The sequence below is a fragment of the Myxine glutinosa genome, chromosome 1 (assembly GCF_964187855.1).
Source record: "Myxine glutinosa chromosome 1, kmMyxGlut1.1, whole genome shotgun sequence".
In the NCBI taxonomy this organism is placed as follows: Eukaryota; Metazoa; Chordata; class Myxini; order Myxiniformes; family Myxinidae; genus Myxine; species Myxine glutinosa.
In genome coordinates this window covers 225895427-225908044 of record NC_136261.1, presented here as the reverse complement: position 1 = coordinate 225908044, position 12618 = coordinate 225895427, and the positions used below count along the sequence as shown (strand labels likewise).

General features: G+C 45.4%; 1 protein-coding gene across 6 annotated transcripts in view; it reads right to left on the bottom strand.

Annotated features, from left to right (window-relative positions):
* The window catches only part of LOC137434425 (traf2 and NCK-interacting protein kinase), a 288002-nt gene that overhangs the window by 161698 nt on the left and 113686 nt on the right, over positions 1–12618 (bottom strand). For all 6 annotated transcript variants that reach the window (XM_068127408.2, XM_068127415.2, XM_068127423.2 and 3 more), the window contains exons 5-9: positions 6371–6481; positions 6142–6232; positions 1996–2126; positions 1624–1678; positions 1089–1167 (exon numbers count right to left, since the gene is read on the bottom strand). In XM_068127408.2, the coding sequence (XP_067983509.2) occupies positions 1089–1167; positions 1624–1678; positions 1996–2126; positions 6142–6232; positions 6371–6481 (467 nt within the window). The remainder of the gene's footprint in view (positions 1–1088; positions 1168–1623; positions 1679–1995; positions 2127–6141; positions 6233–6370; positions 6482–12618) is intronic.

Below are 12618 nucleotides of genomic sequence, written 5' to 3'. Positions count from 1 at the left end.
ACGTTAAACTGAGTGTATTCAGTTATAAGTTGGTAGACATTCAATTAGTTTATTGTTGGTGGACATAAGTTGGTGGACATTAAAGATCCCACAGTGTCCTTTACAAAGAGAAGGTGAGCTATCGCCGGCACCCTGGACAAATTCCAAATTCCTGCTATAACCTACAGGGGGCACTGCATCAGCGACACGGCCACGCCCCCGGCCAATGATGCTACACCACAGCCTTGTGCTGCGCACAAAATAAGAAGTAGAAGAGTAGTTGCTTAAAAATTAAAAGTGCTATGAAAGATATTGATGGAATAGATTATATAACATCTTCAGGGATGATACACTCCTACCAAGAGGTTATAGACCAATTACACTCACATTAAGTGGCCAAAATACAAGGGGGAGGAGCATCACTCGTTACCTAGCCAACAAGGAGGAGCTCTGTGAGCTTCAAAGTTGCACTGGAGTGATGATTACACCTTTATGCCTAGCAACCATGGAAGGTTCCAGTTATTTTTGTCATCATGTCCAAAGAACACAGATAAAGCTTGCAAACGTGGAAGGTGAACTAGCAGGTGTACCAGTGGCTAAAAGGAGAAAACAAATTTGTTAAGAGGTGCAAACAAAAGCTATTCGCATCCGGTTAGATCTGAGCATGTAATGCAAGTTGAGGGGGCTCAAGTGAAATACATTTGCAGATGAAATATAAAATCTGTGACGGGATTACATAAAATTCAAGTACTGTTCACCACAAAGAAAAACTGAAAAAGACAAAGGAGAAGTACTGTATATATATATATATATATATATATAAAAAATAGCATTACAATACAAAGCAGTGGGTCCGATGCCTTACACAATGAAGCGTAGTCCAGCTTTCTAAGCCACAGCATAAAACAGGCATGAAAAGGAAATGCAATTTTTTTAAGGACCATATGCCTCGTGGGCCCTGTCGACTTAGCTTCCTCAGCTGCTTAACCCACAGACATAATAGGCCAGTCTGTTTGTTATTGTGGTTTCTGGTATCAAAATATTTTACATATGCCATTTCCTTAAAAAGTATCGATAAAAAACAAGTACTGTGAGGCAGCCTGTCTCACCACTTCTTGGATTTGAGTCTTGGTGGCGGATTCCGTGGAATGAGGAAGAGGGCACGCATGGGGTGCATGTCACAGAGTGCTGAAAGCACACGAAATCGCCGTTACAAACGCTTTCATAAATTATTTGACAAATAGAAAATGGTAACAGGCAATCAATTTATTACATTTGCAAATATAGTGGATATATTTTGTCCTCTCTGCCCTTCCCACATGCACACCCACCGTCACCCAACCTTCCCTTCAATCGTCATTGCCCTTACACTCCCCATTCCCTTCTTGCTCCTTCGTCATTACAACCTTCCTCATTTCTCATTTCCTCATCCTTCCTCATTCTTACACCATCCTTCCTCATTTTGCTTTACTCGATTTCACAGCTCCACCAATTACCTGAGCATACATAATAAATATATGGGCCCTTCTATCACAATGAATTTATGCACTGCAGATTGGTCGAGTACCCAAACCTCAGATTTTTAGTTTCACAGCACATTCGTTGTTAACTAGTGGTATGTGGTCACGAAAGGTGGTCACTTACGTGGCGCTCCCTCAGCCATTTCGATCGCCGTTATTCCCAGAGACCACAGATCGCTCTGGAAAACGCATGGAAATGATAGAGATCTCTTTAGAAGGTACAAAGTGAGAAACTGGAATTCATTTGCTAAAGACTGATGGTAAGAAATGCTTGACTGGAAAAAGTAAGCACGAAGAAAGTGCCTGAGAGTGGCGGGACAGTGGCAGAAATAAAAAAAATTTTAAGGTGAGCGGTAGCACAGACACAAGGTGCGGAATGTGGATGAGATGGGGAGAGGGTGAGGTGGAATGTTGAAAATGGGAAAAATTAAAATGAGTGCAACAGCAGGGGTTTAATTAAACAAAAAATAAACTAGGGGAATTTTTTTATACCGACCCGGTAGTCATATGTTGCGTCTGGATTTTCATCACAGGCAATGACTTCTGGAGCCATCCAGTATGGAGTACCAATAAACGTGTTCCGCCGTCCAATAGTGCGGTCTAGCTGGGCACTCACCCCAAAGTCCACTGCAGGAACACAGGAAAAAGCTTACAAACACATCTTGTTTGTTTGTTAATGGGATGAGGGGGAGGGTCATGTGTGGGGGAAGGGCCACCTTAATAAAAAATGTTTTCAACTTCTCAAAAAGACAACATAATCTGAGATATAATGCATATTCTGAAATCTAAACTGAGCAAAGGAACACAATATGATGACGTCATGGAATCGTAAAGCTATTGAAATGTGCCACGTGACTGCTCTCGGATGATCATTCTCACAAGCAGGCCAGAAATGTTGGACAATACTGGTGAACCCACCCAACAATGACCGAGTAAACTTGAAAACAATGCATAAGATATGTGCTGCAACCGAGGTGTTAATACTGTTGCGGTTGTGAGAATAAAGGTAACCCTCCCTCTTAGTTAGTTGCACCACAACATGTAGCCTTGCTTAGTTTAGTTATTTCCTATTAAATGTAAGCATAGTCTCCTTTCCTGTGTTAGTATGCGTTGGAGCAGGCCAGTAAGTGTAGGTTTCGTGTTCTTTTGGGCTGGAATGCCATGTGCTCTTTGGGCTGGAATGCCATGTGCTAGGGCCTGGAACAAGTCTGGAAGGCCCCAGGGAGGAGCTGCAGGGGAGTGGCCGGTAAGCGGCAAGCAGTCAATGAAAGCCCAAGGGGAGTGGCTAACAACGGCAGACGGGGGAGGGGCTTGGAATATTCTGCTGGGACTCTGGGAGGGGCTATAAGACCCTGCCCCGGGCCCCCCGCCCCAGTCAAGAGCTTCTGTCTAGGAGGTGTGTGAACGAACTTGCTCTGTGAACGGTCTCGCTCTTGCTCGCTGCCCCCGAACGATCTCCTCCGTGCTAAGCTCCCTCTGTCATAGCGAGGTGTGTCGAAAGAGAAAGCACGAACTCTCCCTGTGCCCTGCGCTCTGCTGCCTGTTGGTGGCGCTTGCGAGGACGGTCCCTCCCGGGGCCACAGACGCCAACGAGCTCCCTGCACACGTGCCGCGAACACCTCGAGGGACACGCCCGGCGAGCTGACCAGAGCGAGCGGCGCCAAGGACGCGTTTGGAGCGCGCACTTTTCCTTCCTTCTTTTCCCCGCGTGAGTGAAAGGGCCCTTGTCCGGGGATTAAGATAAGACTGATTAAGTATCTGCTCTGTGTCTCTTTACCCTGATCATTGTAAATTGTATAATAAACCTGTGTTCTTCCTTCCATTTGGTCGTTCACGTCATTTTCCACCATTGGCTTTGCACTGTACGAATAAGGCCGCTCAATCGGGTTCAATAGGAATTAACGGCACGAGTCACGTGACACGCAACCCGCTCGGGCGTATCAGATCAGCGTGATTCGTGCGAGGTCCAGTCCCCGTTCTCGTGGTGGCGTGTGTATCGAAGGTACTTAGGGAATCGACCAGATACCCTTCCGCACGCTCGCTACGGGAGTGGCGGCATGGCCTCGTGGACTCGAAGCTCGAGGGGGAAAAAGGTTTAACCCCCCTCTGTACGTCGACGGGCTCGAGATCCGCAACAATACTTTTCAACCTCGGGAATTCAATCGGTGATTGAAAACATTGAATTAGAACGCCAAATTGTGTACCGGATTTGCTAATAGGGTCTCTGTTGCTGCAGCGGGCTGTTTGTCCCTCCTTTCCCAGATTCCACAACCAATAATAAATGAAGGGCTTCACCCATGAGAAGGTGGGCTTGAAACTCAGCACAGTTACTCAAAAGGGCTGTAAAATGACATCAGGCATTGTTGTGTAGAGGAAGGAGCATAATCGTGAATGTAAGAGTGTGGAAGCGATTTCTGGCATTTGTCTGTCTCAAAAAAATGTCCACGGGTGGGTGGGAAAAGTGGTGTTTATGTTTCTTTATTTTCATCGGGAAGTTGTTTTGTGCGAGATTCAAGCAGACAGGCCTTTATTCCATGAGATAAGTGAACAGATATATTTGACCACATAGTCATATGTTGCATTTTTAACCAGGCTCGGTGGTGTAATGGTTAGGGCATCCGGTCTGAGTCTGAGAGGTCTGCGTTTCGAACCCTGGCTGAGTCATAACAAGCACTTTAAAATGGTGCTTCCTTGCTGGATCTTTAGCTATTAAAAAGAATAGAGCATGTATAAACAACCATATGTTAGCAGCAAAAGGACAGACTTGATAGGCCGAAGGGCCTCCTCCTGAGTTGGAGTTCCTTGCAAGGGAACTCGTATTATTAAGATAACATGGTGTCCCTAAAATGGTCACTTCTTATTGTGGCTTCAATAAAGAAGGAATCTCTCCTTTGATAACCTTTGGAAGGTTAATGGCAACAGTTGCATTCAGTTGTTACATACGATGGTGACTTACACATATCAGGTGCATCAACAGCCCAAATAAAGGAAACTTAAAGGTCAAAAACAAAAGGTTGTTTGTCAAAGGAAAATCTAAAGAATCATTTCTCAACAGATGAAAATCATGATTAATATATTCTTAAGCAATCAAAATGCGGTAGGGCTGAACAGGGATTGGTCTGAACATCGTGTTCGTGAAACATTCGCCACAAGGGTGAGCCATTTCTCAGAAGACTTTCCTGCCATTGTTGTTCATCATGTGCAGTAGTATGCTGCAAAAATGACGAAGAGCATGCAGTAGCTTTTTCAGGTTTCTTACTGTTAAAAGGTGGCATTTGGGGGATTTATCATGCAAGAAAGAAACCAGGAGAGCCTGCCAAAATAGTTTTGTGTTCCAATCATTTGGTGAAATTGACCTATGTTAACGTCCCTGAACTTATCATAAAGTTTGGGTTAAATTGGCAAACAGACATTCAATAAATTAGCATTCATTGTTATCTTAAGTAGCTAGGAAATAAAAAAATAAAAAAATAAATAGAGGTAAAGATATGAGCAGGTGAAAAATTCATAAGGATACAGGTAAACTTTGCTTTTATGCAATGGTAACTAGACATACCCTATCCCCAGCAACATGTAGGCCGATATATGAAGGCTCACGTCATAATTTCGTCACTAATCACCACCAATCTCAAGTTACCCACAAGAGCTCAGATTGGGATAACCTATGTTTTGCTTGTTTGATTTTATTTTTTGTGTGACAGAACAGTCTAGCCAAGGTTTGAATCTCAGCCAAACTATAAACTGTCATCCTCGTGTTTCGCACGCAGGGCAAGGCATCAATGTGTGTGCCATCCACCTGAAGGGTGTGAAGCAGGAAGATTCGTCTGCCAGCATTAGGGGCACAAGTGCACATTTTTTTAAAATCCCATGGTCTTATACAAAGAGGAGGCAAGTTTGTGCCGGTATCCAGGACAAATTCCAAATTCTGTCACAGTGGAGCGTCAGGCCTGGCCAGCCGTTCCAGAAAGACTTGAACCAGAATAGTTTCCCCCAGCCGACCCCACAAAATGAAAATAAAATGGAGGCATTCAAAGAGGAGGAGGAGGAGGCTTATTTTTCCGCTTGAGGATTATTTCTTCAAATTTCTACAAAATTTTGAAAAAGTATACAATCTGTTTATGATAGAAAAATACCCATGAGCAAGGTTTTATAAACTAGCAATTTATGGATGATCTAATTTTACACTCATTCCTGTTCAACACTGCATTCAACATTTAACCCGCAGCATCTAACCCCTGACTATCTCCTCTCCTTCTCCCTCCTTTGTGCTTTGAATATTTCCCTATTGATTCTTCTTTTTCGCAATTGTTTTTATGTTTTGCTATGCATTATGTTTTGCACTCTGTCAAAGCGTCTTTGGGCTTCCTGAAAAGCGCTATATAAAATAAATGCATTATTATTATTATTTTACAATGCCTCTTCATTGACAAATTCTTTTTTCACAAACAAACCCAAATGTCATTTCATTTGCTGGTCTGACGATGCATGCTTACATGATCTTTAATCAAATGTAGTGTCTGTGCAGCAGAATAAATTGCAGCAATTTATATATAAAGCAAAACCAGTGGAGAGCAAATCCAATGAATAGACAAAAGAGCGTATATGCAAGTTAAAACGAAGAGTGTTTACAAAGTGTCCTTACCCAGTTTCACCTCTGCGTTCTCTGTGAGCAGTACATTCTGCCCCTTGATATCACGATGAATGACCTTGTGCTGGTGCAAGTGTGACAACCCCTTTAAGGGTAAACAATGAAGGAACACGATTTACATTATGAATATGGCCATGGTGGTGAGGGAATTGGCATGAACTACGAAAACATAAGGAATGTAACACGTGGACTTCAAAGGCCGTGCAACCCGGTCATCCCGTACCCTGAGGATCTCACGGCAGATGTAAGCAATCCACTCCTCCTTAAGTGTGTTCCCCTTTGTGTTTTTAATTAGGTCCGTAACCGAGCCAGCACCACAGAACTCCATCACCAGCTAGAAATACAAGCAGACCAGGAAGATAAGCGAATAAAGTATACATGTGAATATCTATAATGATAAAAGGCAATGTGTGGCCATCATCGTGTGTGTGTGTGTGTGTGTGTGTGTGTGTGTGTGTGTGTGTGTGTGTGTGTGTGTGTGTGTGTGTGTGTGTGTGTGTGTGTGTGTGTGTGTGTGTGTGTGTGTGTGTGTGTGTGTGTGTGTGTGTGTGTGTGTGTGTGTGTGTGTGTGTGTCCTCCACAACTCCAAAACCATGAAGCCAAGCTGCCCCAAACTTTGCATGCATACTTTGCATACTTATCGAATCGAGTGCACGAATGAAAACAGGGTGTTTGGGTGTGTCAAAACACCCTTTTTGAAGATAATTAACAGTATATTAAATTAAAACAAAAACAGGCTTTATCCTTGGTTAGTCCGCTATCCCGCGCAGGGGTTTATGATTTTTCGGCATGCTCAAAAACGCCTCGCCTTGGAACAGACCGCAACGGATTCGGCATGATTAAGCACTCAAAATTTATGTTTTGACTTTCCTCACTCACATCATCGAATGTCTGATCTTCACACTTAAGAATCGCCATTTACATCGCCATTGTCGGTGCTATAGTTTTCAAGCAAGGAGCTTCGAGTGATTTCATGCATTATATGATGCAATTTTCCACAATGGCCTTTCACAGACTAATTAAAGTAGATAATTAATCAAAGTTCTAAGATTTTTAAAAGAGAGTGGAAAATCCAAGGGTGCCCAGAAGGTGTGCATGGTGTTGGTGTCCTGTTTTCTGAGGAGTTTGTAGACAGTGTGGTGAGTGTGACGAGAGCGAGTGATAGGTTGATGATGGTGAAAATGATGATTGGAAAGCTCTTGGTGAACGTCATCTCGGGATATGCTCTGCAGGTTGGTCGGAGCGATGAAGAGAAGGACAAGTTCTGGTGTGCAATAGAGAAGCTGATGGAAAACGTGAAAGACAAGGAAGTTGTTGTGGTAGGAGGAGACCGAAATGGACATGTGGGAAGGAGTATGGACGGTTTTGAGGGAGTTCATGGGGGTGATGGATATGGTGTGAGAAATGGAGAAGGTGAAAGGATTTTGGAGTTTGCTGATGGAGCTGATTTGTTAATTTGTAATACTCAGTTCCAGAAAGAGGATAATAAGCTTGTTACATACACGTCAGGTGGGTCGACGACAACCGTTGACTACCTGCTGGTGCGTAGGCGAGATAGGGGGCACCTCCGGAACAAAAAGGTGATCCGGGGGGGTGGGGAGGGGGGCTGTTTCACAGCACCACTTGGTTGTCTGCGACATAACGGTGAAGGGTGCGAGGAGAGCTCGGCGGGTGAAGTACCAACCAAGAATGAAGGTGTGGAGGTTGAAAGAGGTGACAGTAAGGGAGGCATTCAAAGAGAGGCTGAGTTATGGTAGAGGATGATGTGGTTGAGCTTGAAAGTGGTTGGATATCAATGAAAGATAGTCTGTTGGGAGCCGTTGGTGAGGTATGTGGATGGACAAAAGGACCACCGAGGCACTCGGAAACATGGTGGTGGGATGATGAAGTTGGAAAGAAGATTGACGAGAAGAGGAAGAAGGTCAAGGAGCGTCAGAAGGCGAAGGGTATGGGGGCAGAAAAGGCAGAGCATGAACGTTATAAGGCAGCCAAGAAGGCTGCAAAGAAAGAGGTAGCAAAGGCGCAGGAGGCATGTCGGAAAATGTTCGGAGAACGCTTGGATTTGGAAGAGGGTCAGAGAGCGGTATTGAGGATTGCAAAGCAGATAGCGAAAGAGAGGTGTGATGTGATGGGGGTGAGTTGCTTGAAGGATGAAGTGGGACAAATCGTTGTGGACCCAGATGGAATTAAAGGAAGATGGAAGAGATATATGGAAATACTGTTGAATGGAGAGAATGAATGGGATGGCAACATAGAGAGTAACCCAGTTTTAGGACCGGCAGAGAAGATAACCGAGAAGGAAGTTGAGGAAACGATAAAAGCAAAAAAAAAAAAATTTTAAACCACCTTTAGAGGCCGTTTTTCCCCGCAAAGCAGGGGTTGGCCTTTTTCGGGAACCGTGGTTGTTGTTGTTTTTTGGTCCCCTTTTTGAAGCAATGTTTTATGGCCGATGCCCTTCCTGACGCCAACCCTTTTTTCCGCCTTTAATGACAAACAGGGAATTACCAGTAAACTGGTACTCAATTAGCCGGCCTCGGAAGGATGACAGGCTGAGTCAACCCCCCTGGCGTTATTTCAGCGATCGACCGGGATTCGAACCCAGGATCCTAGGATCCTAAGCCGGCACCCTAGCCGCTAGCCCACCACCAGGGTTAAATGATAAAAGCAATGAAGAGTAGAAAAGCAGGAGGGCCGACGGGAGTTGTGGGAGATATGTTGAAGGCAGCAGGAAGTTGGGGTGTGAAGAGAATGACAGAGATCTGTAATCTGGTGGTGAAAGGCCGCCGCATTCCAGTGGATTGGGAACTGAGTACCCTCGTCCCTCTATACAAGGGGAAAGGTGACCCTCTGGAGTGTGGCTCGTACCGAGCGATAAAGTTATTGGAGCATGGAATGAAGGTGTTGGAAAGGGTGTTGGAGAGGAGGATAAGGAAGAAAGTGAAGATTGATGAAATGCAGTTTGGATTTATGCCAGGAAGAAGAACGACAGATGCGCTTTTTATTGTGAGGCAGTTGCAGTAGAAGTACATGGAGAAGAGGAAGAAGTTGTTTCTTGGGTTTGTTGATCTGGAGAAAGCATTCGATAGGGTTCCACGTGAAGTAGTGACATGGGCATTGAGGAAGTTAGGAGTGGAGGAATGGTTGATCAGAGTAGTGATGGCAATGTACAAAAGAGCGCGCACATCTGTAAGGACAAAGGACGGGAACAGTGGTGAGTTTGAGGTGAAGGTGGGCGTGCATCAGGGGTCGGTACTAAGTCCACTACTATTTGTAGCTGTGATGGAGGTGCTGGCTCGGAATGTAAAGGAGGGTTTACCGTGGGAGCTGTTGTATGCAGATGATCTGGTGTTGATTGCAGAAAGTATGGATGGACTGAAGGAGAAGATGAACAAGTGGAAGGAATGTATGGAGACAAAAGGTCTGAAGGTGAATATCGGAAAGACAAAGGTGATGGCAAGTGGTAAAGCATGTGGTGAGGTGGAAAGAACTGGTAAGTGGCCGTGTGCTGTGTGCAGGAAGGGCGTCGGAGTGAATTCCATTCAATGTACAATGTGCGCTGAGTGGGTTCATCAAAACTGTAGTGGTTTGAGACGGTCATTAACCAGTGTGGCAGCTCCATTCAAGTGTAAGGTGTGCACAGAGGGAGCTGCAGATGGAGGAAATGTTGAGTTGGATCTTGGAGACGGCGTGAAGCTGGAAGGTGTGAAAACATTTTGTTACCTCGGAGACATGCTGAATGGAGAAGGTGGATCAGACTCGGCAACGGTTGCTGGAGTGAGATGTGCATGGAAGAAGTTTCGGGAACTGAGTGGCGTGCTTACGAGGAGGGGAGTGTCGTTGAAGCTGAAGGGAAAGGTGTGTGCTGCATGTGTGAGAAGTGTTATGATTTATGGGAGCGAGACATGGATAATGAACGTCGAGCAGCAACGAAGGCTGGAAAGGGTGGAAATGCGAATGGTTCGGTGGATGTGCGGAGTGTCGTTGAGAGAGAGGAAGACAAATGATGATTTGCGAAAGATGATGGGAATAGAGCCTGTGAAGAGAAATAGTTTGAGATGGTTTGGTCATGTGTTGAGGAAGGATGAAAGTGACAGGTTGAGAAGAGTGATGGAAATGAATGTAGAAGGAAGTAGAGGACGGGGAAGACCGAGAAAGACTTGGCTAAAGATGGTCGAAGAAGAAATGCGGGCAAGGGGGTTAACAAGGGGAGATGCAGAAAATAGGGCAAAATGGAGAAGATTGTCATGGGGACCGCAAGGCTAACCCCCGCTCTTGCAGGGAAAATGGCCTTAAAATGCCTGTTGTTGCATAAAGGCTCCTTCGTTCACCGCTGTTATGTCTGACCACATGGCATATATAGAGCTTTGCAAAATAATGCCATAAAAGCAAGCCGTTCCTTCTCAACTGATGTTTGTAAGCCATGGTGATACAGTTGCAAGCTTTGTAATTGACTTTTTCTCACAGCGGACGTCATTTTGGAAAATGTTAGAACAACGTCAAGGGGAGGGGGGGGAGACGAGGTAGGGGAAGTTGTGGGAGCTGGGAAGGGGTGGAATTGACTTTTTTGTCGTTTTTGAAAATAAAATTGCTTATCGACATTCAAGACAATGTTAAGGTGATAAATAAAACATGTGTTCCGTTATCTGACAAAATGTAACCTTCACCTCGAGAGGCCCAGTTTCACACCGGGTACACGCCATGGTGGCAGCTGCAGTTCGAATCACATCCCTCAAGGGAAGTCCATATTGTACTCTCTTTTAAAATGATACCTGCTGTTTTGAAAACGACGGGTGTTATTGTTATTCTGGTTGAATGGGGTGTCTGGAGACGCCGGGAGAGAGTTACATATTTATAATTAAATTTATCCTTTATTTATTATTTTTCTGTTTTGTGCCTGTTAAGTTTGCCAAACCCTCATTCTGTGTCCCTGCCTTCCTTTCCCCTCGTCTCACGCTCTTTCCCTTCTCTGCTCACACTGCCTTTCCTTCTCTCCCTCATGCTGCCTTTCCCTCCTCTCTGGCTTCCTTCCCCTCCCCTCACGCTTCCTTCCCCTCCCCTCCTCGTCTCTCACGCTGCCTTCCCTTCTCTTCTCTTCTCTTCTCTTCCACGCTGCCTTCCCCTCCACTCACGCTGCCTTCCCCCCCACTCACGCTGCCTTCCCTTCTCCACTCACGCTGCCTTCCCCTTCCCCTCCCCTCATGCTGCCTTCCTTTCCCCTTATGCTGCCTTCCTTTCCCCTCATGCTACATTCCCTCCCCTCATGCTTACCTATTCCCAAAGCACCTCATCCCTCCACCCCCAATGGACGTCTACGCGCAGTGTCCGGGCATCTCCGGGTGATGTTTAGTATGACGCCGTTTGAACGAGCAGTTTTAACGTACCCTGTTTCGTTCAATCCCTCACTGATGCCAGTAGACGGGACCATCTCCCCCTCCCCCTTTCCCCTCAAGTTTCCCTACCAAATGCAAGTCCGCCCCCCCCCCCCCCTTCCCCTCAAGTCCCACGACCAGATGCAAATCAAGAACCTCTCTTCCCCCCTCCCCTTTTCCCACTCTAATTCCCCTCCCAAACAAAAGGCCAGAACACACCCTTCTCCTCCCCACCAACCCCCTTTCACCCTCTCCTCCTCACTCCCCATTCTCCCTCTCCCTTTCCCCATCTCCCTCTCTCCCCCCCCCCCCTTCCCATTCCTCCTCTCTCCCTCCCTCTCTCTCGCCCTCCCCCACCTCTCTCACCCTCCCCCACATCTCTCACCCCCTCTTAATATTCCCATCAGCGAAGCGACCCTGCATTGCCCGGCAATTCCGGGTACCTCTGCTATCGATAGAATAAAAAGGGCAGTTACATGCTGCATGCCCATAAACGAATCTCCAAGAAAAACTAATTGCTTACCAAGAGGCTTCAATATTTCCCAAGGTCTTTCCATGAACGTGATACATCAATGGTAAAAGTATTAAAGAGAAAGTTGTAAACGTAATCTTTGACACAGGAGGAAGCAATTGCGCCAAAGCATTAAGCCCTAAGCTCCAACTTCACATACATAGGCCATAATTTTTTTTTAATTGCAAACTCGGAGCCAAAAGTAATAATACATCTACTTCATGCGACTCACTGGAAAGGAAGGTCTACGTGAATGGAACATGGCATAGACAGGAGAAGATCTATGTATATCATCCGTATTATCCAATAAATGTACATGCATAAACACAATAATTAAAAACTGCATATTCATACAACAAACATTAAATGTCAGAACAGGAAAGGTTTATATAAATGTGTTCTACCAACTTCTGTAGGTTTGCTCACTACCTCCACCACTGTAGGTGGATGGAGGTTATGTTTTCACCATTCTTCGTCTGTCTGTCTGTTTGTCTGTGAGTAGGATATCACAAAAAGTTATGGACGGATTTGGACGAAACTTGGTGGAGAGGTTCGGTGTGTCACAAGAACGAATCCATTTGATTCTGGTGA